The 26944-nt window shown below is 39.7% G+C and overlaps 1 protein-coding gene across 4 annotated transcripts in view; it reads left to right on the top strand.

Moving 5' to 3' along the window:
* RIC8B (RIC8 guanine nucleotide exchange factor B) overlaps positions 1–26944 on the top strand; it is a 33715-nt gene that overhangs the window by 2130 nt on the left and 4641 nt on the right. For 2 of the 4 annotated variants that reach the window (XM_048958342.1, XM_048958353.1), the window contains 8 exons: positions 77–124; positions 10530–11138; positions 14410–14504; positions 18784–18937; positions 19260–19355; positions 21797–21941; positions 22091–22235; positions 23948–24067. In XM_048958342.1, the coding sequence (XP_048814299.1) occupies positions 77–124; positions 10530–11138; positions 14410–14504; positions 18784–18937; positions 19260–19355; positions 21797–21941; positions 22091–22235; positions 23948–24067 (1412 nt within the window). Of the gene's footprint in view, positions 1–76; positions 125–1810; positions 1890–7405; positions 7545–10529; positions 11139–14409; positions 14505–18783; positions 18938–19259; positions 19356–21796; positions 21942–22090; positions 22236–23947; positions 24068–26944 lie in introns of those variants that run through there. The other 2 variants (XM_048958362.1, XM_048958374.1) reach the window with 2 other exon arrangements.

Here is a 26944-nt window from a genome sequence, read left to right as displayed (position 1 = left end):
TTAATCAAACCTTTAAAGTTTTGTAACTTGACAGCTGATGTTCATGCATAACAAATGTAATTTCTTTTTTAAACAGAATCGAGCTGTTTTCAGATTTGATCCAGCAGATGAAGATAAAAGAAAGGTAAGTAAAATAGGCTGTTGAGTCCATTCATGCTCTGCTTAGAAGTACAACAAAGGGAAACAAAAACTCCAACAATCATCTCTGTCTCAAATGAAGTAGTAATGGAGAAGCCCATAAGGGATTTCCTGGAGTCCACGTTTGGTGGAAGAAAAATAAAGATACAAAAATTTTGCAAGACATTTTTGTTTTCTCTCCTTTCAGCAGGTAGCAGTATCCCAGTATTTCTTGCCTACGTTAGGTAGTTGAGTAGTAGGTGTTGAGATAAAGGGATAAATGTAGAGCTGTGAAACTGTAAGGGAGACAATGCTGCAGAAGAGTGTTCCTCCAAGGGAAGCTGTCATCATCAGAACGCATGCTGAGTGTGTGAGGCTGCCTAGGTGGGAAATGTTTGTTTTGCAGCTTGGAGCTGTGCTGGTTTGTGAGGGCCTGACATGTCAGCTCCCATGAGATTCACTCGCATCTTTGTGTTTAAGACTTCAGCTGCCCTTGACTGCCACCCCCTGTTATCTTCATGACATAATATGTAATGACAAACCATGAGCATTGTGTGCAGCAATCCTCGCTTACGGTTCTTTATGGCACAGATGACTTGTGCCCAAGAATCAACTCCAACTAAAAGAAGGCCTTCAAGTGTGTGGTTCAACAAAAAGCAGTACTGAACTACGGTATGTGCTGCTGTTGTCTCTCGTAAATCAAAGTAAAACAAGAACAAATGTTGTGTAAAAGTCTTCCCCACAGTGTTCCTGTAGGATAGGTTTGTTTCACAAACCTGGGAGCTCCCTGAAGGTATCCTTTCATGCTTTCTTCTCTGTATTTCAGAGAAACAGCTATTACGGACTTAATGAGATGTCATATTTTTTTCACTGTTGGTTTGTGTCACTGTCTTGGTTTGGATTTAGATCTGTGTTAAAAAGCAAAGTTATAGTAGGATTTTTATGGGCAACACCTACTTTTGGAAGTTTTAATCAATATTGAATGCTATAGTTGAGCGATAGCCAGTATGACAAAACTATCAAGCCTATGTGTTTGTAAGCTGAGTGTTGTACAGGTGGACATAAAGGCCAGTAATGTTTTATTCAGTGCCCTAAGCCTGTTGCTCTAGTTGGTTAGGGCTTCTAGCTTGATAAGAAGTATTTTGAAAGCACTTGATAGAATTTTAACTTAAATTGGCTAAATTCCTGCACGTTTTGGGGGCAAACTGTTCTTTCTTTGACATTAATTTAAGGTTCAACAAAGGTCATCAAGGAATATTCAAGATAGTAAATGGGCTCAGCAGTTCTGTACTAAAAAATGGTAGTTTTTTTTTTTTTGCATAAGTTTGTTTTTGTACTGTTACTTTCTTAATGAAAAGTATCTTTAACGAGGTGCATTGGTCACATAGCATTAGGGCAGCTTTTGCTTGTACATGCATGGTAATGAAAAGCTGCATAGTTGTGTTGTTGTTGTTCTTGAATCCACCCTCATCATTCTGTAAGAAGTAGATGATAAAAAAACCATCTGGTTCCAGCTGAAATAGAGTTATAGGACACCAGTGCTTTGGTTGGGTGCCCCATTCAGTGGGGCAGAGCCAGGGCAGGTGGCCTGAATTAGGCAGGCGATCGTTCCACACCTTGGGACATCAAGGAGAAGGCTGTAAAGCTGTGGTGAGTTGGCTGGGGACATGGCTGGTGCTTGGGGGCTGCTGGAGGTTGGTTGGCAGACGGTGAGGCACCGTGTTGCTGGTGGGCAGGCAGTTGTGTTGTTGTTGGCTGTTGGTTGATGGGTGGTAAGTGCATTGCAGCTATATAATCATTGCATTTCTATTTCTGTTTTCCTTTTCTGGTTTAGCAAATGGCTTCTATCTCAACCCATGAGTTCTGTTTTGTTTCTAATTCTCTCCCCCATCCCACCTGGGGGTGCGAGTGGGTGAATGGCCGTGTGGTGTTCAGCTACCTGCTGGGCTAAACCACAGCAGAGACCTTTGAAGAGATGCCACTGAAAAACGCTATGGTTCTAAAGCTTCAGAAGACATACATGCGATTATCAAATGTTTGGCTTTACTCAAAGCTGACCTTTCTGACCTTTAGTAATGTGGGTGACTTTACTTTTTAATCTGTGGAATGCAGGAGGGATCTTGATCTGGCTCTCCTAATGTGTTTGTCTTCATTCTTCATCACCCCTTCCACCTTATTTTGCATTGAGGAGGAGAGTATGTCCAGGTTGAGAAAGTGGTAACGAGAGAACAACAGGAATTGAGAGATCATTAATATTAATTATTAAAACCATTGCAGCAGAGGAGAGTTTAGAGGAAGAGTCACAATCCATATTGAAGTCAGAATACTGAAACAGTGATGTAGTGCTTATTGGTTGTTTTTTTTCTCCTCTGCCTCATCACGCAGCTTCAGCTGTGATTTTAAGCTTTTAAGGTTGTCTGTAGTGTAGCTGTATACAGTGTGGGTGCACCTGAGATTTATGCTGTTTCATAGTTGATGCTGTTAGAGAAAGAACGCCCCACGTGCAGTGACGTGCTGTGAAATATGAAAGAGTAAGGTCAGAATTACGACTTGATTACAGAGACTGGATGGGTCAGCCAGCAAAAGTTTTGTTTGGCTGTGCAGTTGTGACGTGGCTGTTGAGTCTGATCCTTTAGGCTGTACGTTGGTTAAATTGGCAGCCAGTTTGTGATTCTGAGCTCCTGCAGGAAAGTGGGTTGTCCCTTTTTGAGGGCAGAATGAGGCCAGGCTGTTATGCTTGATGAGCAAATCCATCTGGACATTGTGTAGTGCCACCGGGCACTACAAGCTTGTGTTCTACTATCTTGTACTGATAGAAGCTGTAGCTTGTCCTGGTTGTGTTTTGTTTAATGGTTGTGTCTCTGTGTTGGCCTGTGCTATGAGCTCCAGCAGGTACGTTTCTGGAAACCTGGGGAGGGGTCTCAGGCCTGGTGTGTGTGTGGTACAGCAGGAATCCTGGGTGACTGCTGCTTGGCCTCATACAAAAAGGAAAGTTTTCCTTAGAACCACCTCCTCTTCATTTAAATAGTGGAGCAAATAGGATTGGCTTTGTTCTCTGTCATTTCTACCTTGACAGGCCCAACTCCTGCTTGTGGAGTAGTAGCTTTCTTGTGCTCTTTGCAGACCTACAGTGGCAAGAGAATCACTGGGTTGTGGCCTGGAAACTTCTGGCAGCACTGACTCCCTGGCTAACCAGGGCATGCAGCTGGAAGGAGCTAAGCATCGTTTCACTGGACGATGGAATAGAGTTAATCTGTCCAAGGTGGTAAACAAGGCTGGCTTTTAAATTGGTTGAAGATGCAGAATTTGAGAGGGGAAAAAAGAAAAAGCAAACAGCAGCCAAATGTAAGAGCATTATTCATGAGCTATATTCTTACCTGAAATTACAGGGCATTTATGTATTTCCTCTTACATTTTGTCTGCTTCACCACTGATGTTACTTGAAGCACTTGGTTTTCGCATTACAAAAACAGGATGGAAATGTTGATAATCAGTTTGACAGCTCTTCTCCTGTTGTTGTGAGAAAGCTGTTTCCAGTTCCCTGTGTTGGGTCAGCCTTGTGACATACAAATCTCAGGTCGGAATATCTCTGTGTGTTCATAACTTATTGCTCAGGTTGAGTTTGAGCATAATAGATCTGAAACTGAAGCCTTCTGTAGTGGACAGAAATTTCCTGAACAGTCTCCTCCTCACACTGCTGAAGGTTTTAAAGGTGTCGGAGTCGATGATGCTAAATCCACAACTGTGCTTTGGGACTCTCCCTGCTGCTTAAATTCACGATGTTGAGAGATTCCTTAAGGCTGGGGCTGTACTGCATTTGAACTTTGGAAGGATGGAAGCGGTGAAGTATGTTGATGTAGCAAGATGCTGTCATACGTAATATAAAAAACCAACCTTGTTGATAGACAGTATTGTTGGCACTCTGACACTTCTGGGAGGTCTGAAGGATCCTGCAGGCACAAAGACATGGAGCTGCTTTGCTCCCAGTAACTTCAGTGCAAGCTTTTAAAGTTTGCTGGTGAGAGTCCTATAAAAATATTAAGCTTAGGCTCTCTTGTGGGTTTGCTGTGGTATCTCAGTATTAATTGTTCTGACTTGTCTGAAATCTCTTCAGGGAGCACCAGTCTGTAAGGGAAAAAGTTACAAAGTGTCCTTTATTAATGATAAGGATTTGTTCCAATTCCTTCTGGTTCTGCCTTGTCCCACTCAGCGTTCTTCTCTTTTTAACTTGTCTTACATTTTATGTTAAGCCAGTGAAACTCATCTCTCCTTTAAAACCCTTCTTTAACTACTGGATTACAGCTGAACAGGGCTTTCCCTCTCCCTTTTCGAGAGGGAGAAAAGCAGGGCTGTATGAGTGCATCTTTGTCAAATTTCACCTCACCGCTCTGTGACAGATGAAGGACACACCTGGTTTGGTTCTTGACAGCACCATTTATAGTGTACGCTCCTGACCTTACTTATGGAGTGCCACCCAGCTGGGCTCAAATGCTCAGTCCTGCAACTTAAGCCTCTGCCAGAGGCCAACCTCCTGCTGTCAGCACAGGCTGAACGATGAGATTTTGAAGTGAAGCTGACTGAATCCCCAAGGAGTGTAAGTGTACACTCTCCCCTACAGGAGTCTTATCGGCAAAGGCCAGGCAAAAATTGGTGTGGCCTTCTCAGAGAAGGTTATCTAGATCTCTCTTCATTCAACACATTTGGATTTAAGCATTAGATGATACTGTCCTGGCTTCCTGAGAAAATGAAACATGGAATCATTTCAAATACACTTAAGCTTACTTTCTTAATGCCTTGGATGACTGACTCTGAAGCATAATGGCAAAATAAAATGATTAACTTATTATTTTAATGCTGCTTCTCTTAGCAGAAATGATCAGCCAACTTCTTAGTAAGCAGTTCCTTGTTATGCCTCTCTGATCCTGAAATCTTAGCTCTGATTTGCCAAAAGCATCATTTCTCTACAATGCTTTTTTTTTTTTCGGTAGTCTAGTGAAAATTTAACAAAAATAATAATAATAATAATTTTGTGTCACGTGAGAAACGCTTTTGTTTTAAAGGAAACTTCTGAATAACAAGGAGAGCTACACAGACCTACAGCTTTGAAAACTCACATCCAGTTTGTCATAGTTCTTGCTAATGTTTTTTATCTGCATGTGTAGATGTGCTGTGAATCTTCATGCTTGTAGCAACATAGGAGATAAGTATGAGGAACAGAGAGCAGTTCAAATGAGGTTAGCAATAGCAGAGCTGTGTGACTGGTTGAATAGGTGCATTTGCTTGGGAACATCTTTGTCACCAAATAGCTGCAGAAGTAGGTTGAATTATGTGCTTCTGTTGAGCTTCAGAGAGAACTTAAACTGAGATTTGAAAATTATGAAAACCATGTTTCAGAAGATGAAGGTGAGCTAGAATGATTCCAGCCAGCGCAGGGGAAGGAAAGCGTGACTTGGTGCCACATGCCATGTATTTAGGAAAATGGGAGCATCGTGTGCTCTGACCTCATAATCTTTGTTAAAGCCAAGGGCATTGCAGCTTCTGGTTCACCAGTGCTAAGACAGTAAGCATACGCTCACTATAGTGTCTGTCACTTTTATTTCTCAGCTCTCAAAGAAGGGTGAGGAGGACTAATTCCATTCTGTGTCCTTAAAAACCTAACATTGTTTTGTTTTTAAGCTCAACCTCACAAGTATGGTTAAAAAAAAAAAAAAGAATAAATTATGTTTGTGGTGCTCATGTTGCTCCACATGTGGTATTGCTCCTGTTCTGTCAAGGTGGTTGTGTTTATACCTTGGAATACACAAAGAAGTCCTAAGAACACTTCACCTGAAAATAAGTGAAGATGTTACAAAATCAGACACATTTCCTGTGTTCTGCTACTGTAGAATTTTAATTCTTGATGGACTCTTCTGGCACTTCTGTTAAGAATATGCACTGCTACTAAGGAAAGTGGAAAATGGAAAGAAGAAACATTCTTTTTTTTCCTTGCTTTAAATGTGAGTGATAAGCATAACTCTTCTGGTACTTACAGAATCCATGGCAGACTACAAAATAAAAGTATAGAAAATACGAAATGAGAGCATTACATTTCTGTGGTGTTTAGCAGAGCTCTCATTCACCTTTGAATTGCAGCTTCTCTAGGATTGAATAATCTCTGTCTAAATTAAATTTTTTATTCAATAAAGCAGTACTGTTTGCTTGGATTTGGGTACTTCCTGGATGGAAACCGTGTTGCTTTGTTTCTGCTCTAATCTAAAGGCACGGTGAGAGAAGAGAATGATTTGCCAGAGGGGAAGAAGCAAAGGAGACTAGTTGAAAATAGTTGAATTTTCTCATTAACACGTTATTGATACTGAAAAGCTACAGTAAATTTGTCTGACGTAGTGGCATCAAAGTGGCCATAGGTCGAGTGTGCTTTATAGATGTCTGCTTCAAAGACAAAGAGGAGATGAAAAAGGACCTCACATCCAGGCACCATTGGACCAAAGAGCAAAATTGTGAAGTTCTCAAATTTTCATTAACATCTATTGTTGCCAACTGAGATCAAGCCAGGAAAATATAAGCACCCAGTGAGAAATACCTCTGCTGAACAGTGATTGCTTTAAAAAATATAATTATACTTAGCCTGTAAACAGAAATGGTGATGTGGAAGTAAAGCAGTGATACTTCTTTGGCCAAAGCCACATACCGTATGGCTGAGCAAGGAAGAAAATGCAGATCTCCTGCATCTCATGGTGTTGCTTTCTATGTAGGACCGCATTACTTCTTAAAGCATTTATGCTGTCGGGAGAAAGGAGCAGGATGGATGAATGCTTGTCAAGGCCAGGTGACCAGTGGCTGTTTCTGGGCTTTGTGTTTCAACACTCAGTAAAATTCTAAAATGTGTAAATATTACTTATGCTGCAGCATGGATGAAAGGAGTTCTGTGTATTGCTCTTTCTTCACCTTACCATTAGCCCAAAAGCTGAGAACTCTTGAGTTTTAGAGAGGTGAATTTATTTTATAACTGTAAAAAAAAAAAAAAAAAAAAAGTTTGAAAAGACTGAAAACTACCTTGTTTATGTGTAGATGAGCAAATCACAGCTTGTGAAAGTTGCAGCTACATTCTGGGAGTTGAAAATACAGTTATAAGTAGCAAAAGTTAAACTTGTAGTTTAATGGATAGCAGCAAGCCCCTGAAACATGGACAGTTGTAACATACTATGGGAAGGGGAGGGGGTGCCTTACTGATTGAATTTGTTCACTTGCTTTTGTTTTAAACCAAGTAAATAACATTTGTGCCCATTAGGTTATGCCATGCTAATGTGAAAGAGGTGAGGGAAGGGAAAAGCACCATCTGAAGAAAATGAAAAGGATGATTGTGCTCCCTCCTTTTCTGTTTCTCATATCTGCACAGTCTTTACACCATCAAGAAAGCAGAAACTGTGGTATGTGGCTTTTGGTTTTGGTTGTCTCCAAGGCAATTCAGTGATAGAGTGAGTTTTGTTCCCTTGCTTCAGAAGTTACTATGAATAATTCTTCAACCAGCTTCAGATCCTCTAAGTTTTCCAAAACTCCAGTTGGCACTTAGGATCCTGATACCAAAAGCAGTGCAAGCAAGAAGCTGTATGCTGGTTCCTTTAAAATTGCACTTGGTAGCTTGCTAGAGTCTAACTCTGGAGAATTGTTAAGATTTCTACTCCGCAAGTCTTAGATCTTAAATTAGATATATTTTATATATATATATATATGTACACGCTTGTTCCAAAGTGTGGCATGGTTTAGTTATTAATGTAGTATGCATAAAAGTCATGCTTTTAAAAGGATCCTTGCTTATATCATGGAATCTTTTATACAGCCAAAGCTTCAGGAAGGTGTAGGGAATGAAGTAACATACAAACATTCAGATTGTTTTTTTTTTCCCCAAGTTTTAAGTTGGTTGTTAAATATCAAAACATCACTTTTGTTTTCAGTTCAGTATCTATCTTTGTTACAATTAATCCCATAATTGAAATTAATCATAGGTAAGAATCTTCTACTGCTGAGTTTCACAAAGATTTGAAGTCATAAGGTGATGGTTTTTGTAACCTTTACTTCAATTGCAAGGATAGCCTTCAAATGTATGGAGGGAGGTAAGGCTTCCATCTCCATGGTGAGTTGGTGGGAGTTTGGTTCCCTTTGGGATCTCTCCCACAGCGCTTCTGACATTTTGTGGTGATGCTTCCCTAGCAGCAGGTGGGCACAACTTAACTAACGAGAGGAACAAAGTTCCCTTTAGTTTCAAAGACTGTTGATTTGGATCGCCTCGTTTGTGTGTTGACCCCTGTTATTTGAAGTCCCATCAGAAACCTTCAGTCGTTTTACGGTAGCATTAGTAGTGAAAAATCAGGTAAGTTTGTAGTACTGCATTTATTTAGCTTAATAGAAATGGACGTAGGCTGGGGACAGGATAAACTGGCCTTTTCCTATCTAGAGTTCTCTGAACTGAGTGTTCAGTCCTGTTGAATATCACATCAAACACACTTCATGACTGTTGCTTCAGCTTGCAGAGTGAAGTTAGTTGTGTGGAAAATTCTTTTAACAATAAAGCAAAGTTCTTGTAAGAAATGAAGCTGTGTCCAGGTAATCTGACTGGAAGTCTAGGCTGGTCGCTTCTTGTTTCTTAAATTTTTTACTACTTTTTCTTAAAACACCTCAAAGATGCCACCTTCAGAAACATTAGGTCTCACAAACTGTACAGCTCTGTGGGAGCAAAGGTAGGTTAGCAACTTGTTCTAGGCATTTGCCCATGAAATTCACATGTTACAAACCTATGCTGCCATAGGGTGGTCAGCTGCAGTTTCTGTAAACCTCTCACTAAGAATTGTCATGTTGCTTGTGCAATAGCAAGAGGTGGAGCTCACCCTTCGTTTCCAACTCCTACTGGCTAGAGCCAGTCAGAGCTGCCAGGAAGGAGTCAAGGCCTTGTTTGGCTGGGAAATGCTTTTGGGTGGCCTTCACCCCGGGACAAGCACACTTCCAATTATACTGATTTTGTTTACAGAATATCTTTTTAACACTCTGGGAGATTTGTTGGGCTTTTTTATCCCTTATTCTTCTGGAGCATCTGTTCTAGATTTGCTCTAGACAACCTTTCTTCTTTATTTTGGCTTTAGTTATAGTGATCATGGTAATGAGGCTCTGCTTGTCGCAAGTGGAGATTTTGCTTTGATCTTTGTGTCGGGGTGCTGTGCTCCCCACCTTTCTGCTGGCAGTGAGAGATGCCATTTCAGAGACTATTCCCTTAGCACTATTTTTTTTCTTCTTTTTTCTACTAATACTACTATTCCCATAGCCTCTTATGTTGTTTTCATATAAACATACGTTGCTTGAAACCACTGTGCAAGTTTTGGGTCCTGAGAAGACTTACGCAGCAAGGCTGTTTAGGGCAGTTGCTCCTCTGCTTCATTGGGAGTTTTTAAGGCAGTGGTCAAGACACAAAGCTGGAAGGTAAGAAGCAAGGAGGAGCTGTGTCCTATGAGGCCTACATGAGAGCTTCTTCATAATTATACCCATACGTAGTGTTACTATAGTGAACATAGGGCATGAAAACCCTACAGAGTCATCTGTCATCCAACAGTCTCTTCTGTCTTGTCTCTCTTCTGATTGATTTTCTCATTGCTTCTTTCTGTCATATGAAAGTTCATTCTCATTTAATTCAGTTACTGTTGTTCTGGCCTGGAGATTCTGGGAAGTGTTTTTTCTGCATTTTTCTGTTTATCCCTACAGTCACACTTGTGTAAAGTATCAGTGAATGTTTCAACCTAAAGGGCAAGTTGTGTTGACAAAGCAGTGGTTTTTACTGTTTAGTGAGACAGCCTAAGCATTCCAATAAAAAGTTTCCTGTTATGTTCCTGTGTCAGCCAGAGACAGTCAGGATTAATGTGGGAGAAGTTGGTAGATCGTGTTGAAATGGTACAAATGAAGTACTAATACTTGTATGTGAGGCAGTTACTTAGGTTTGGTTTCATTTCCCCCAGTTTCCTGACTGAAACAACCTCCGCTTATGGTTTTGGAGATCCTGGAGGTATGGCTGTTCTACTTCAATATGTTTTTAAAACCTTTCACTTCTCTCTAGCCTTTTTGCTCTCACTTCTCAGGTTTTCAGACCCGTATAACTGGCAATGGTTGGTAGCATCTGTGCTACCATTTGGTCTTAACACTTTTGCTAACATTGATGTGTTTGGATGAGTCTGTGAGGAAGACTGCTGTAGGTGATCTTTGGAGGTCCTTCATAACGGCTTATGTTTTGAAAAGCTAGTATGGAATACCTATTTTCCCCAATCAATTTAGCTGAAAACTCAAAGCTGGGAGCTTAGCAGAAGTTGTTTACCTGTTGCTAGCAATGTTTAAATGAAGCTGATTAGGTTTTGTTTGTTTTTGTCTTTGCTTAGAAACTGTGTGAGGGAATTCTGAACATTCTGGAAAAAGACACAAAAACCTCATGTCAAACTGCCTGTCTGGAAGCACTGCGGATTCTGTCCAGGGACAAGAAGGTTCTGGTGCCTGTAACCACAAAGAGGAACATGCAGATCCTCGTGAGACTAGCAAAGCTGGATATTGTGGAAGATCCTTTGGAGCGGGTGTCTGAATTTCCTGTTATAGTAGAAGCTTTAAAATGCCTCTGTAACGTAATTTTTAACAGTGCCATTGCACAGAAGCTCAGTTTGGAACTGAATCTTGCAGCCATGCTCTGCAATCTTCTGAAAAAATGCAAGGACCAACAGCTGGTTGGTGACATTAAATGCTTTGATTTGCGTCTTCTCTTCCTCTTGTCACTTCTGCACACAGATATTAGATCGCAGTTGCGGCAGGAACTACAAGGAGTGCAAGTTTTGACTCAGGCTTTGGAAAGTTCCCTGAATGTAAGATGGACAGGAGAATATAAAGCAGCAGAAGACCACGACAGGCCACCTTTATCTTTGCAAGAGACAAATTGTGCCATTGAGGCACTGAAGGCTCTTTTTAATGTAACGCTTGATAGCTGGAATGTCCACAGCAAGGTAAGGTTTAGTTGAAATGATTGTTCTTTAAATGGGTTTTGCTCAGCCTGCAAGAACCAACATAAGCAGCAGTTTTTGTCCTAGTTCCAGAGCAAGGATTTGAATTTTTTTTTTTTTTTTTTTTTTTTTTTTTGCTACTGTCATTCTGATAGAATTTAGATTGCATTTTTCAGTACAGCAACTGAGGTACTGCTGAAATTTTGTATTGGTGTCATAGCTTTCCTAAATGACAAACCAGTCTGAGAAAATTCCTCTGAATATGTGAATGCTGACTCTGTCATATATTGATCAAAAGTGATTGGAGAGTTGGTGGACCTCTCCTATGAAGAAAGGCTGAGGGGGCTGGGCTTGTTTAGCCTAGAGATGAGAAGGCTCTGGAGAGATTTCATTGTGGCCTTTCTCTCCTTAAAGGGGTCAACAGGAAAGATGAGGAGGCATTTCACCAGGAACTTCAGTGATGGGACAGTGGGAAGCGGTTTTAAACTAAAAGAAGGAAGATTTAGATTAGATGTTAGGTAGAAATTCTTGACATAGAGAATGTTGAGGCACTGGCACAGCTGCCCAGAGAAGCTGTGGGTGCCCCATTCGTGGAGGCAACCAAGGCCAGGTTGAATGGGGTCCTGGGCAGCCTGAGCTGCTGGGTGGCAGCCCTGCCCACGTAGGGAGCTTGGGACTGGCTTTAAGGTGCCTTCCAACCCGAACCATTCTTGGGGTTTTAAGAGGTGTTGAGTCTCTAATGCTTATTGCTTATAATGCAAAAATAACTTTCTTGCTCTTATTCCTACTTAGGCAAAAAAAAAAAAAAAAAAGTCTTTTCAATGTGTTTTCTGTTTAATGGGGGAGTAGCTTGGATGATATAATGAAATAATTAGAAGTGTATGTTTCCAAACAAAAAAATGCAAAATACAGTAGAATGTGTCAAAGAAGACTGTTTAATGAGAGTCCGAGACCTCTGAAAGAAAATGAACTGTTCAGCAGTAATTAGTTGGCTAGGAAAAACTCTGTCATGTAGCTGTACCAGCTGGCTGCATCCCTTGAGATTGTGGACTGTGGCAATAGAGTAACAATTAGAGCTGAGGAGTTTCACTAGTTTTATTTGTTTTTTTCTGAGCTTGAGGATAAGCCCATCAACTGTAATTTCCAGCCACACGTAACCGAAAAAACAAGCAGATACTGTTTGAATGTCTTTTTCTCCCATCATCACAGCTTCAGTTTTGGATTTAAACATGATCTTTTAAAATTAGGTCATGTATGAGAACCAAACACACTTTCTTTGTTATCTTATTCATAGGATTTCTCTATTTTCTATGGCAACAGCAGGTCTATTTTTTTCTCACAGACAGAGATGCTGTGTTTTGTGTTGTATATTCAAATTTATAAATTTGGGCCTATATTAGAACAATAGAATTAAATAGATTAAAAGGTGTTCTTAGACCACGTCATATTGTCTCTAAAACAGTTTTGTTAACTTTTCATTGGGTGTTGTAAATCTGTAGTGTATGAAGCTCAGTAGAAAGTAGCAGTGGTTGAAATAAGTAATAGGCAAGTAATTGTTCATTTTAGTGTACTGTACTGAACAACAGACACGGTGCTAGTTATTACATTCCAAAATGTAAAACCATACAGAAATATAAAGATTATATCTTAGGGACACCAGATAAAAAGTTTAATTTCAGATTAATTGATTGGGTGAAAAAAAATCAGGGAGGCTGGGTGCTTCGAATTTTGGGGAAGTGTGAAGAAAGTGAGGAAGTTTTCTCTGGAAAATGAGTCAGTATTACATGTTGGCCTCTTGAGAAGTAATCTCTTGAAATCTCAGTCTCAAGTTCTTATATCAAGTTATTATTATATCAAGTTGTTAGTATACTTGCTCAAGATTTCTAAGATGAAAAACTGAACTTACAGCAGATGGGAGGAAGGAGGCAGTTGTGGTGTCACCTGGTGAGGCTTCGTTGGGCACCTGCCTTTGGTGTAAGGGAGGCTTTTTCCTGCAGATTTTTTCCTCCTTGAAAAACCCACGCAAGCAACTATCAGGAAAATTCCCTTCAAATTTCAAGACATTTTGGTATTAATATCCTTTTCATTTAGTTGGCTTATGGGATGAGAGCTGAAGTCATTCTGGGACAGGAGAACCTTCTTTTGTGTTTTGAAATGGAGTTTATGTAATGAGTTCTCACTAAATGTTCCTAAAAGCAAGCAACCCTTAAATTAAAGAACTCTTTGATAGTTGTAAACTCTTAACAAGATATTAGGTGATGTTCTGCTTAGCAAGTATCCCTGTGGAAATATTAATGATCTGTAAGAAAAGTAAACAGCATGTTAATTAAGGGGACTGAAGATGCAGAATTTGAAAAGTTGAGAAACAGGCAGGCTGGAAAATAAAAGGAGATCAGAGGGGTGTGTGGATAGAAAGCTGAATGAAACTCATCATAAGGAGAAGAGAACCATCTGAAACACTAGTGTTTAATGACTAGAGTTGATTTCAAAGTAGCAAAGCCAGACGAGCTGCAGGTGGTACAATTGGCAGATTTGGATGCTGATGTTACATGTGATGTATTGGGGTGCTTTGTGCAAAGCCAAATACACAAAGAACATATGATGGATGCCAAGAAGAGCTAATAAAAAGGACAAGACAATGATAGATACAGTTTTGTGATTACCTTTACTGGCACACTTCTGTGTGACTGCACTGTGGTGAAAGACTGGAAGGAAGTGCTGTTTGAAGAGAGGAAAAGTAGGGCAAATAAGGTTGCTGAGTGTAGAGAAGTTATTAAGGAAGTGTAGAAAAATGTCAAGGGAACAGAAGCAAGTGAACTAAGAAAGGAAACATATTGGGTGGGAGAATGAAACTGTTGGCAGCAAAAGCACTGAGTGAGAATGAGACGAGCAGAGAACATATGTAATCTAAACTGATGAAGAGACATCAGTCCTGGGTGTAAACAGAGAAGAAGATAGGAATGTTATGTAAGGAATAATTGTATGGAATTGGGCAAATAGTTCTAACGGGGTTTTCTATTAGCGAGGACTCATTTGGCTGGAAGAAGATCCCCTTGCCTTTTAAAAGGCTTCATTTGTTGAAAGGCCAGCATATGAAAGTACACTGCATTAAGCGTTCAAGTGAACTCTAAGGTGAAGTCCTTGTATTGATAGGGATGGATGTTGTGATCTAATAGGTATTTTCCATTTTTAATTTTTATTATTCTAGTGACCTGAAAACCTCACTTGCAATCTTCAAAATGAAAAAATATCTTCATAATTTATATTTATATAGAATGAATCTCATCAATTTCGTTACATGGCTGCCATCCTTCGGTACTGCTTATTAACCACGGGCCCCACTGAAGACAAAACTGAAGAGTTGCACAGGTTGGTAAAATTGCAGAGACAATCTACTTATGTTATTACCACAAAATAAATAAGTCGCTTTCACTGATATCTAAAGTGGGAATCTGAGAACCAGTGAAAACTGTAATTTTATGGTGGAATGCAACTCTTGTTGTTTTGCATAGAAGTTGATGGAAAATTGTGAGGTTTTTGTATGTAATTTCTGCAGTTTTGATACGCAGTGGAAGTAACACATTGATACTTCTATCTCCAGTAGTTCAAGAGTACAAGTAGTACCAGTATCAATTGCTTCATAACTATTTGTTCCAATTAAGTCATCTTGCAGTTCTGGGTGTGTTTCTTGTCAGTCCCACACCCAATTGCTTTCTTCATATTTACCTCCAATAACTCAGTTGAAACTCAGTGTTCTTGCTGACGTCTGGGGATTCTTTTCTGTTCAGCATTAATAGTCTTTTCCCATGACATTTTTGTTTTTAATCAAATCGAGTTGTTCAAAGAGCTGAGCAAATACAGGAGCATCAGACACTATGCCACGATAGCTTGGGCAATAAAAACCTGTTTTGCAGTTTTCTTTGTCTGAGACATCAGTTTATCTAAGTGCAAGATCTTTTGACGATCCTTTTATGAACCTGCAGTATCCAGCAAGAAGGGTGCAGCTTTTCACACCCAGCGGTCTTGAAAGAGTTAAATGAGCTTTACTGAAATCTTGGAAAGCTCTTAGAGATCAACAGTCTTAGTAGGCAGGCGCTAAAATCCCACATCAGAGCCATTCTCAGTTTTTGCAGGCTGATTTGGAATAATTTAGGAGACTGCTGCAGTAGTTGCCATGACTGGAGTTAGTGCTGAGTGTGTCCTAAAAGGCAGTCAGTGTTTTCTCTGTGCTGCTGCTTATGGTGGTTTGTTGTTTTTTTGCTTTCTCATCCTTAAGCAAAGACTGATGGGTCTGAAATTCCCACTGCTGGGAAAATTGAACAGATCTATGTAAGTTCCACAGCTACTGCAAGATAGAGATCTTTATCACTTCAGCTTGTAAAGTTCCCAACGATTGCCTGATAGTTTGATGAATTATCATACAGTGGATGCTGCCCTTGTGAAAACAAGAAAAATGCCATATTTCCTTGTCCAGGAGTGCAAAACTGGCCTAATTACCCTGTAAAATATCACCCTTGTAAAATTTAATTACCTTGCGCTGTCACAAAAGGATGCGCATTATGAAAGCCCTTGTGTGTTTACCCCTTGTAGACACTTGCAGATCAGGACCAAAGAGGGCTTTATAGATAGAGGTAAGCAGCAATGGACAAAATGTAGTATTAGTGTGATTTCTGTCTTTTTTTCAGCCAGAAGGAATATGTTTTGTAGATATGCTGCTTACATGGAGCATCCCTCCTTATGGAGGTGCCAGATCAAGGCAAGAATTCCCCCCAGTTCTGAGGAGGGGAAGCAGAAGGAGGGAGGATGAATCACTGCCTTATTTCTTCTGTTGTCTCCCTTTCTCCATAAAATTCAGCATACCACTGCATTGGCCTTTTTCTGCTGTGCTGGGAATACAACTTTTTCCCTCTGTTAGCCAATTTTGTTCAGCTCAGGTTGATAGAAGAAAGAGTGCAATTGTAGCACTGCTGCCTGTAATATTTGATCTTGGTTTATGACATGCTCAAGGTTGTTTGTTTTTGTTTTTTTTTTTTTAAATGTGTTAGAGTAGCACAGCACACATTTGGAACTTTGTGATTCAAATATCTCAGCCCATCTGCAGAGCCTAAATTTTGCCTTGGAACGCTACATGCTGCAGTAGAAGCTGAATAACTTAGGATGCTTTTCTACCCCCAACATTCATCACAGGGCAGTTCTGGAACAGAAGAGGTACAGTCAGAAGTTATGACCCAGCAGATCTCAGGGAGTTGGGTATCTCACTTCAATCCCCTGTTGTAATAAGCCGAGGAAATCTTTCATTCCTGATTGAAGTTTCTGTAATACAGGGCTAAACCTGTGTTAGCTGTCTATAGCCAGCATGGGAAAGCAGGCTGGGTCAGTTGGGCTGCTAAATAGGCTGGGCTCTGACCATGGGGTCCTTATTGCTGCACTGAGGTGAGAGTCAGAAAGAGTTCAGCTTCCCCGTCTGCATCCCAGCCAGCAGTAACACAGTTACTAAAGTGTCATTAGTAATAGAATGAAACAGACTTGAATAATAAATAATAAATAAATAAACAGACTTGAATGCAGAATGCAGTATCAGGAGGCGTATTACTTGGAGTTCCTGTTCACTTCTGTAAGTGTGAAAACCTGCTGAATGTAAGATGTGCAGCTGAAGGGTTTGGAGGGCCTGTTACAGTGTGTTGCATGAGTTCTTGTGCTCAGAGTGTCCAAGCTGAGGATTTATTTCATATGAGCATCAGGTATTGGATACGTGCCCTTAACTGTGTTGTACTGATTGTTGGTTTGACTTATTTTCCTAAGAAATAAGCAGAAGCTACCTACAAAAAATCCCTTAACTAATTTAGTACCTGCTATTGTTGTCATCATTGTGGTTCTGTCACGTCATTACTTAACGTTTGAATATGAACAGCTTACAGCACCACATATTAGAGCGAGTGCCGTTTTTGCCCACTAACAAGGCTTTAATCAAGGCATTCTGCAGCTCTAAATAGGCCTTTGCTTCTGAATTTGCATATCAGGAGGGGGCTGGGAGCATGAGTGGGTGGATGTCATGTCCCAGTGATTAATGATCTCTGGGAAGCCAAAAAGGGGAGAGTAATATACGCAGTATTTCTACCCCCTGGAGTAGGAATGCAAACACTATTGTGCAGATCTGTGCATAGTCACTGACTTCCTGGTAGCTGGAGAATTTCATACACTCCTCTACCACAAATAAAACTGTCAGTGAAGTGACAAAGATCAGAAAGCTGGGCTTCATTTATTGAAAAGAATAGCTCAGACACAGTGATCCAGAAAATTAATTTTGTAGGTGTTTGAGAACTTGGTTGTTTAATAAGGAGCTGGTTAAAAAGAGAACTTTTGATGAAAGGATGAAAGCCACCAAATATTTGTTGAATTTCAGTCTGTTTTGCTTCTAACTACTCCTGAAATACTGGAGAGGAGCGACTTCTGTAATGTAGAAGACGTCTTAAACAGGAATGAGAATAACTTCTTCCAAAAGAGCAAGTTGTCTGAAATTCAGTTATTAGAAGAACAGAAGGGAGGTAACAGCGTGGAGCCTGATCAGACTCCAAGCAGCACATTAGTTAGAAATCCTCTCGTGTCATTGCTGTTTTGCATTCTGACATGTTAGACCTTTGTTAGAATTGTATGAATAACATGAAAACAGAGTGCAGCTTCTATGTAAAAGCATTAACTGAACTGAAGTTTCTCCACTCTTGGAATTCTCGGACAGTCTTTGGAACATCATTTACCCATAGGTCTTTTGATAGCTTTGAGGCCTGCTTACCTAAAACCACATCATTCTGTAGTGTTTTTAAATAAGTCCATTTCAAATTGCAGTTGGGCATTAAATAAAGACAGTTCTACGTTTTGCTGCATCTGTGTCATTTAGCCTGCTTCAGGAAGAGTACAAATTGTGGTCTGTGTAATGAGAACAGGATAGAAAGCAAACTCAAAGGATATGTAACAGCGTTCCTTAAGTTCCTTGCAAAGTAAGTTCCACACTGTACTCCACTTTGTGGATTGCAAAAGCTGCCAGTTATTGCACGTTAATGCTTGGTAAGTAAGCCTGAGCTTTTTGAAGTGTTAAAGCCTCCTGTACTTCCTACATACTAAGAGCTGAGGAAAAGTGAAAGCATTCCAGGGAAACTGAGAAATTACCACCACACTCCACTGATATACGGAGGGAGAAGTAGGTTTCCATGGCATACTTTTGTCAGAATAATGATAGGACATGGCCAGATTGTAAAATCTTTTCAGTTTCAAGGAGGAAAAAGCTCTGAGCCCTGCAAGTCAATGTGAGAGTTCCCCCTGCTGGCTCAGCTGCTGGAAAGTAGTGCTGGTGGCTGTGCCTTATCCTAGGGATGTGATTCTGTGAAGGCTACAGGTAATGCTGCACTGCTGCTCTATTGCTTCTGGAGCTTTGGTCATTCTTTTTCATTTCTTTTGCTAGCTCATTCTGAAGCTAGCACTCAGGCATAATGTGTGCCACCTTCTTTAAAATGCAGAGAATAGAAAACAAAGCATTGCTTCAGTTGCAGGGCCTTTTGTTGTTGTTGTTGCAGTCAAACAAACAGTATGGTAAGTTGTGCTGCCTTTGCTTCTTTCTTTCAAATAAATAACAAATTCTAACAATCTGTTTCAGCAATGCAATCAACCTCTTAAGCAATATTCCCGTTTCTTGCTTGGATGTCCTTATTAATCCGTCATCCCAGGAGGAAACAGATATAAAATACAATGGTATGAATATGAGAGCAATCCAGATTTTATTGGATTTCATGGAGAAGAGAATTGACAAGGTATGGTCTGTGAAGGTTTCTGTCAAATGTGGCTTCTTTCATTAAATTAAAAAGTGGATGTCTGTAATGTTTGTAAGAATCTTTTCAGGCAGCATTAGGAAAAACATGGATGTCCTTGCTTGATTCTAGGTTGTGAAACACTTCAAAATTGAGAGCAAATTCCTGTGAATACCTGAAGCATGCTTGTGTTTTTAGAACCATGAGCATTTGGCTCTTTATATCTGTGTGAAGTTCATGATTTGATCATCACAGGGCTTTTTTGTAAAGTTCATAGGATTTGAAATGCACGTTAAAAATGTTTTTTTATTTGTTTTTATTTTAGGGAAGCAGCTATAGAGAAGGTCTGACTCCAGTTCTCAGTTTATTAACAGAATGCTGCCGAACTCATAGGAATATCAGGAAGTTTATCAAAGCTCAGGTATGTAGAATAGTCATCTAAATTCGAATATGAAACTAATAACAAATGTTCTTAGATTTGTACATCAGTGCAGTGCACTGATACCTTCGAAGCATGGATGGTTTCCTATTAAATTACCCAGAAAGTTCTCTCTCTGGTATTTATTTTTTCCATTACGTCTCTCACAGCTGTCAGCTATAGAAATATTTATTCAGAGTCGTGTAAATCAATAGATAGTATAGCCTAAGTTCCACAATAAATGCTGTGAGCTGTTAAATAATATTGGAGATATTGTAAAGCTATGGTAGGGGGGTCACTGTGGTTGGAAAAAAGCCCAGTAGTGTCTGACCCCTTACATCCAGCTTGTCAGAAATACTTCAGTGCAGATGAACAAACTTTATCAAGCTGTGTGGAAGCCAGTGAGACTACAGACATTTTGGTCACTTCTGCTTGAGCTTTAATTTGACTCAGCAGACAGGAGTCTTGGGAACTGAAACTTGTGAACCAAGCATGGATCTGCTGTAATTGGAGCTTATTGGAGTAAAATGTCGTCCTTTATCACTTAAAGGTCTCTTCAAAGAGCTGTTGAATACAGTGCAGACCTTGAGAGATTCTTCTGAGGGAAAAATGATTCCAACACTATGGTTAAATGATCACATAATGGTTGAGTGTGGTGGGTTTGGGGGTTTTATTTGCAGCTTTTCCTGAAGTTGAAGAGAGAAAACTTTAAAACATGAGTAAGGAAGGGACAGATGAGAGCAGCTAAGGGATGTGTTTTTCCTAACTTGTGATGCTTTTTGGTTTGCATCTTAAATGCCACTCCCAGATCAAAGCTGTGCCTGAATTCACAAATAGGATCTGTAATGGCAGTGAGCATATTTTGCATATATTGCCCACTTCTTTCACCAGACAGTGTTTTGAAACCCATTTTTGTTTAAATATTTTGTTTGCAGCAGCTCTTTCCTGGAATACTCCTTCTCATCTGTTAAATTTCTTTTAAAAAAACTTGCAGAGCCAAATATTCCAAAGTTAGAAAGTGAGGCTGTCTGCATGTTTTTACTGCATCTCAGCATCTAGGTGTCAGGATGCAACTGGCTGCTCTTCCCACAGGAACACTGCCTCATAATGCAGGAAACGGATGGGTGCTGCTAACTACATGACCAGATGTTTGATATTTTGAATGGTTTGAGTGTTGGCCTTAGGCTTTATTTAGTGTGCACTATTCAAATTCTCATCTGAAGATTAATTTCCTCATGGACTGTCCTGTGGAACTCATCACGGCATTAGCATTCAACTATTCTGAAAACATGAATTCATTCTTACAGCACTTTGGGAAATGGCAGTCATGGTACTTTCCCCATGGGGAAATTAAGCAGGGACAAAGTGTTTGCTAGTTATGTGAGTGCTTAGACTGAAAAAAGAAAAACAACAGGCCTGTCCTCAAAGTAGTCAATACATAGCATGTCAGTATCAGCTCCCAGTGAGTTTGATTTCAGTGACTGTGCAGCAAATTTGCACAGAACACAATGTTTTATGTTAAACGCCTAGAAAACAAAGAACCTGCAATTCTTAATGGCAATTAGTGACAGGCTTGGTTTCCTTAGCTAGTAAAATGTGGGTGATCCATAATTCTTTCAGGAGTCTTCAAACTACTAAATAATTGGTCTTATGGCTTAGGTTTGTTTGCAGGTCATGTCATGTCCTGTGAATGCAAAATAATGATCATAATCTGGGGTTTGAGTTTGAATGCACAGAAAAAGACAGGCTGAAGTTAGGTTGCCCAACCAAACATTTCAGGCATCTCCTGGCTTTCTGGAGGGTTGAAGTTAACAATACTAATGATATATAATGAGAAAACAGTGCGTTTTAGGTTATGTTTAAAAAGTGTTTTCTCCAAAATCTTTTTGAAAGCGAGCTTCAGCTTTCTAAGGATGTTGTCTGGGAGAAGGATGAATTTCCTTTTTTACACATGAAGACAGTTTCTGAAATTTTTGTGAGAACTTGCAGTATGACTTACTTTCCTGCTTTTTCACTGTAAGTATACTTACTGTTCTGTACAAATTATGCATCCTATTAAGGTGGGTTTCACTAAGCTGTTATTAATGTTTTTGCCAGAAACTTGAACAAAACACAAGGATCTAAGAACATAAGGTTGCTGTTGCCTGTAACCAACTATTTTGGAACAGACATTTGTGCTTTTAAACTGCTACTAGCTGTCCTTTCCCAGATGTGTGCTTGAGGTTCAGTATGCGTTTGCCCAGGATGGCAGACCAGAAGGACTGAATGTGTGATGAATCAAGTCATTGCTAGTCCATGTAAACACAGCTGGGTTGATATTGGTCCCTTCTTTAAAGCAGCGGAACTGCAATATTTTCTTGTTCTCTTTACAGTGTTTCTGCAAGGATTGGCTCAGTATTTCCATGCATTCTATGTTGCTGTTCTCTTATTTTTAATGCTGCTAGGTACTGCCTCCACTAAGAGACGTATCGAGTCGTCCAGAAGTTGGCACAACAGTGAGAAACAAGCTTGTGCGCCTCATGACACATGTTGACCTTGGAGTAAAGCAAATTGCAGCAGAGTTTCTTTTTGTTCTTTGTAAAGAGAGAGGTATACATTTATTTTTTTTCCTTCTCCCTTTTACATGAAGTCGTGCTGTAATGTTTGCCTCGCTATAACTCTTGATTTTGGCAGAACTATATGCTTTTTGTTCTGTAGCTGATTCTAAGCTGAACAATCTTTTGTATCACTCTTTGCAGTTGACAGCTTGTTAAAATACACAGGCTACGGTAACGCGGCAGGATTATTGGCAGCAAGGGGCCTGTTAGCAGGGGGAAGAGGAGATCATTGGTACTCGGATGATGAAGATACAGATACGGAAGAATACAAATCTGCAAAGCCAAAGTATGGTATTGGTTTCAATTCTGCATTTCTTCTTGCAGTCAAGATGTTTTGACATAATTTTCTGTTTCCCCTCTTACAAAATGGCCGGCTGTTGAATTACATGTGCTTACATGGAGTACTGTCTCTTCTTGGCCTCATGGTTGAATTACTGAGGAACAGAATACAGTTGGGTGGCTCCAAAGAAAAAATACCCTCTCTGATAGTGATTTAATTTCGGTAGGTGGAGCTACATAAAAATGAAATGCTTGTCAAAAAGAAACAATTCAAAATGTTTGTGGATGGCCTAAGAACACTGTTAGAGGTTCAGAATACGTGTGTTGTCCATCTAAATGCTACCTTAAAATCTAAACTTGTTAAATGAGAATCACAGAATCACAGAATTGTAGGGGTTGGAAGGACCTCCAGAGATCGAGTCCAACCCCCCTGCCAAAGCAGGTTCCCTACACCAGGTCGCACAGGTAGGCATCCAGGCAGGTCTTGAACATCTCCAGAGAAGGAGACTCCACGAATAGAATAAGGGAAGGTGTAAGAGACAATGCTCTTTCAGAGTAACAAAGCAGGGCAGAAAAGTTTTGCAGAGCAGATTTGTTTCTGCACTTCATGATATTTTCTTCCTTTTTTGTCTCTGCTCTTTCAGAAGGGAGCTCATAAACAGGAGGGGAAACGGCTGTTTACGAGGGTGGATAGTGATAGGACAAAAGGGAATGGTCTTAAACTGAGACAGGAGAGGTTTAGGTTAGATATTAGGAGGAAGTTTTTCACACACAGGGTGGTGACGCACTGGAACAGGTTGCCCAAGGAGGCTGTGGATGCCCCATCCCTGGAAGCATTTAAGACCAGGCTGGATGTGGCTCTGGGCAGCCTGGTCTGGTGGTTGGTGACCCTGCACATAGCAGGGGGGTTGAAACTCAATGATCATTGTGGTCCTTTTCAACCCAGGCCATTCTATGATTCTATGATTCATATCCAGCTGTATGCACAGAAGTAAAACTATGACATCTGTTTAGTTAAAAGGTAGCACTTAAATGAAATGTTCAGGACAAAGCATCAGTTGCATTTGTTTTTCTGTGTAGTTTTTGTTTGTGGTCAAGCTATTTGCAATGATAATTTTTCCTGAAAATGTGCTTTAAAACTAATTATCTGCTTTTGTTTCTCACCATCTCTGCATCACCATTCACTTGGTTTAACAGTGAAAATAACTGAGATTGTAAATTCTCAGTGTAATACTAATTTGTTTTGAGCAAAAGTGATCATGAGAAGGAAACCTAATTCAGCGCTTCTTCCTGAATAAGAAAATTTCCCTTTTGGTCTGTGTTCTTAAAATCAAGCCTGTAGAAGATTAGTTGCAATCACATGTCTGTTATTTGCTCCCCCTGTGTGTTGTTATTACTGATGACATTATTGTTACCAGCGTTATTACCTTGCTCTCAAACTATTGTATGGTTTAGAGCATAACGAGTACTAGTGGAATGTGCAGTGCTAGAGTAGTGAACAAGGAATTATACAGTGCATCAACAGGAAGCTGTATTGTGAGTCACAGGAAAAGACTACAGATCAGTGTGTAGGTTGGCTATACTAAGAGCTTTCACATGCAGTTCAGACAGCATTAGTCTCAGTGGTGTCTGTGAGTTGCTCTTTCCTCCTCTTAAAAAGACAGACAATTTACATACATTTTTATTAGCAATGTAACTATTTTATCTTTCCACCTCCAGCATTAACCTTATCACTGGTCACTTGGAAGAACCCATGCCTAATCCAATGGATGAAATGACAGAAGAACAAAAAGAATATGAAGCTATGAAGCTTGTCAACATGTTTGATAAACTTTCCAGGTATTGTATTTTAGCTGCACTTGATGGAGACGCTTTACATCCCCGTTCTTTGCTCTTTACTAAAGTCTACAGCTTCAAATAGTACTCTAACCTACTCTGCAGAATTAGAGCCAATTTTGCTGCAGAGAAAAATGTTTAATACTTCAAAGGAAAGAGTGATGTTTTACAGGACCTCAAAGGAAACCCCTTTGGGATAGGGTTGGACAGAATCAGATGTTGATGGAACCTGCTTACTAAATGGGTAGGCTGATGAATAATTAAATGAATTTCTCATTTTGATGTATGAGAAAGCACAAGACAAGTATACTTGTTTACCCCAAGCAGGATCTGATGGTAAATATTGATGTCTTGCTGCTGATCTGAAGAACAATTACTGCATAGAAACAGCTGTGAGCAGAAGAAATGAGTTATCTATTAGAGCAAGTAAAAGGGAAGATACAATTAAGAATTCATAGGGACTAAGAGTAAATGCAGATTGGGTTACAAAGGAGGCTTTATCATTTGTTCTAGATGGCTATGGTAATGCCATAAAATAAATTGGTGTGGTATGTGAGCTGTAGATTTAGGTAAATTTGTAAGGGAATCATTTTTCAAACGAGGGGATGAACCTGAAGATGGAAACGTTTGTGATTTGTAGAGTTGGTGAATATTCAAATAAAAAGTTATCTTGAGAGATGTTCCAGCCAATTAAATGTTTTTACCTGTCTGCTAAGGATTGTGGAAACAGCAAAAAACAGCAAATCTTGGGGGTGGTTCTGGATTTCCTATTAGCTTGCAGAGACTGAAGTATAAACCAGAGTGTGAGCAGGGAAGAAACTGGAGACAACTGATTCAGTGAAATAATTGGATACTCGAATACTTTATCCAGGTTATTTGTATGGGAAGCAAGTGTCATAAGTTTACAGTCTTCTTAATAAAGAGAAGAAAACAGAATGCACATGTAATTCTAGTTAAACTATTATGTAAAACCAAATGGCTGCTACATGAGGAGAGAATTAAGATGCTGAGCATTAGGAATAGCATAATAAAATGTCTAAATGGTCTACAGCTTTTTTTTCTTTAAAGGGAAGATGGAGAGAAAGAAAAACTGAAGACAAGTCAGTTGCTGTCACTCTAGTAGTTGCACAAGAAATCCAAATGGCATTACTGTAGTCTAAGAGCCTTTTCAGTTTGGAGGGCTGGAGACACCTGCTGTGTTGCCTGCTAAAAACTGACAAGCAGCTGGTGCCTGGTGTTGCTCCTTACTCTCTTGGCCAGTAGCTTTGCTGTCACCTTGGGCTTTTATGTCTCATTACATCCACCTGCAGTTGCTTCTATAGTACTGGAACTGCAAAATCTTCAGGGCTGCAACTCTTTCTGCTGTTTGTTTGATTGGTTTTTACTGTAGGGCAGTTTGGTTGATGCGACCCCACTGTAGGTACTGTGATAGTTTGTTTTACTAGAGAAAGGTATGGAAAACAGTTGAAGGGGTGACAAACTCTTTTCCCCTTTTGACTGAGGGTAGTGAAGGCAGTCTGGCTTTTATTATTTTTGAAAAGCTACCTGAGAGACAGATTGAGCTCCTCAAAAAAAACAAATTTGCAAAACAGCAGTACATCACTGCAAATATATGGCCTGTCATTAGTGGCTGCTATCTGTTTTTACAGTGTACCCTTTGGTGTGGGTTTATTGGAAGTAATAAAGTGGTGTTTTTGCCCTTGTTCCATAAGGTGCCAGTGGATTTCTGCTCTCCAAATTTCTCATTAATGTTGATCATGGGCACTGAAGAATTGAAATTGCTTTGAGGTGCTGTTAAATTGTTCCACGCTTTTGGTTGTTTCAGGTCATGTTTCCAAGGCTTTTGTTTTCTGTTACATTGCTGGTACTTAGGGCTGTTCATGAAGTAATTGACCCTCAATAAGGCTAAATTGCAAATAATCACCTAGTTTTATCAACACGTATGGAGAAAAGCTGAAGATTGGTTGTGCACCCATTTACTCTGCCCAAGCTAACACTGGCTCAGGTTGTACAAAAGCTTATATGGAGACTAAATGTTTGCTCAGATTTGGCTGGATGCAGTTACTTTTTGAAAGTATTAAATATGTACAAATTATCAAGATTTTCACTCTCACTAATGCTTTCTGCTGCAGCACTTGGAAGATGTAGATGTTACTCAGGTAGGTTGCCAAATGCCTGAACTTGGCCCTAAAGTAACTTCATGGGCTTTGCCTGTGGTAAGAAATAGGTGGTGGCTTGCTGGGAGTTGTTGGGTAGCTGTAAATCAGTGTGTCTTCTACCTGTGGTGCACATCTCCAAGTCTGCAAACAGATTTAACTCAACCTTTATTATTTATTTCCTTTACAAAACATCAAAGATACCCAACTTAAGTCATTGTTGTATGGTATTCTGTCTGTTTATATCATAGACTATTGGAAATAGTCTCTGTTAATTAAAATGTCTGAAGAAATATGCTAACATTTTTTTCTATTATAAATGGTAGGTAGAATTGTATATTAATTGACTAATTTAAAATGTCAGGATGGTTTTTCCAAGCCAACCTTGTATTAATAGCAAGAATCCTTTTGCTGATGAAATGGTCCCCAATTATCACAGCCTGGGTTTTGTTGTACATTCAACAGAAGTCAACAAAACAAGCAAGAGAACCTGCCTAAATAAGCAACCATACTCATTAAAAACACAAAATTAATCATAGGATGAATGAAGAAAGCAACGTTACATAGATATTTTTTTTTCTTCTCCATTCTAATCATAGAACAAAATAATGTTTTACATGAAAGGATCGGAACTATTATGTGGTACTCAATTATAAGGAGGTGAATAGGTCCCTACCATGCCATTTTATCAAAGGAGCAGGCTGGTGATGGCTATTTCATTACA

This window comes from Lagopus muta, chromosome 1 (genome assembly GCF_023343835.1).
Source record: "Lagopus muta isolate bLagMut1 chromosome 1, bLagMut1 primary, whole genome shotgun sequence".
In the NCBI taxonomy this organism is placed as follows: domain Eukaryota; kingdom Metazoa; phylum Chordata; class Aves; order Galliformes; family Phasianidae; genus Lagopus; species Lagopus muta.
This window is presented reverse-complemented; position numbering and strand designations above follow the sequence as displayed.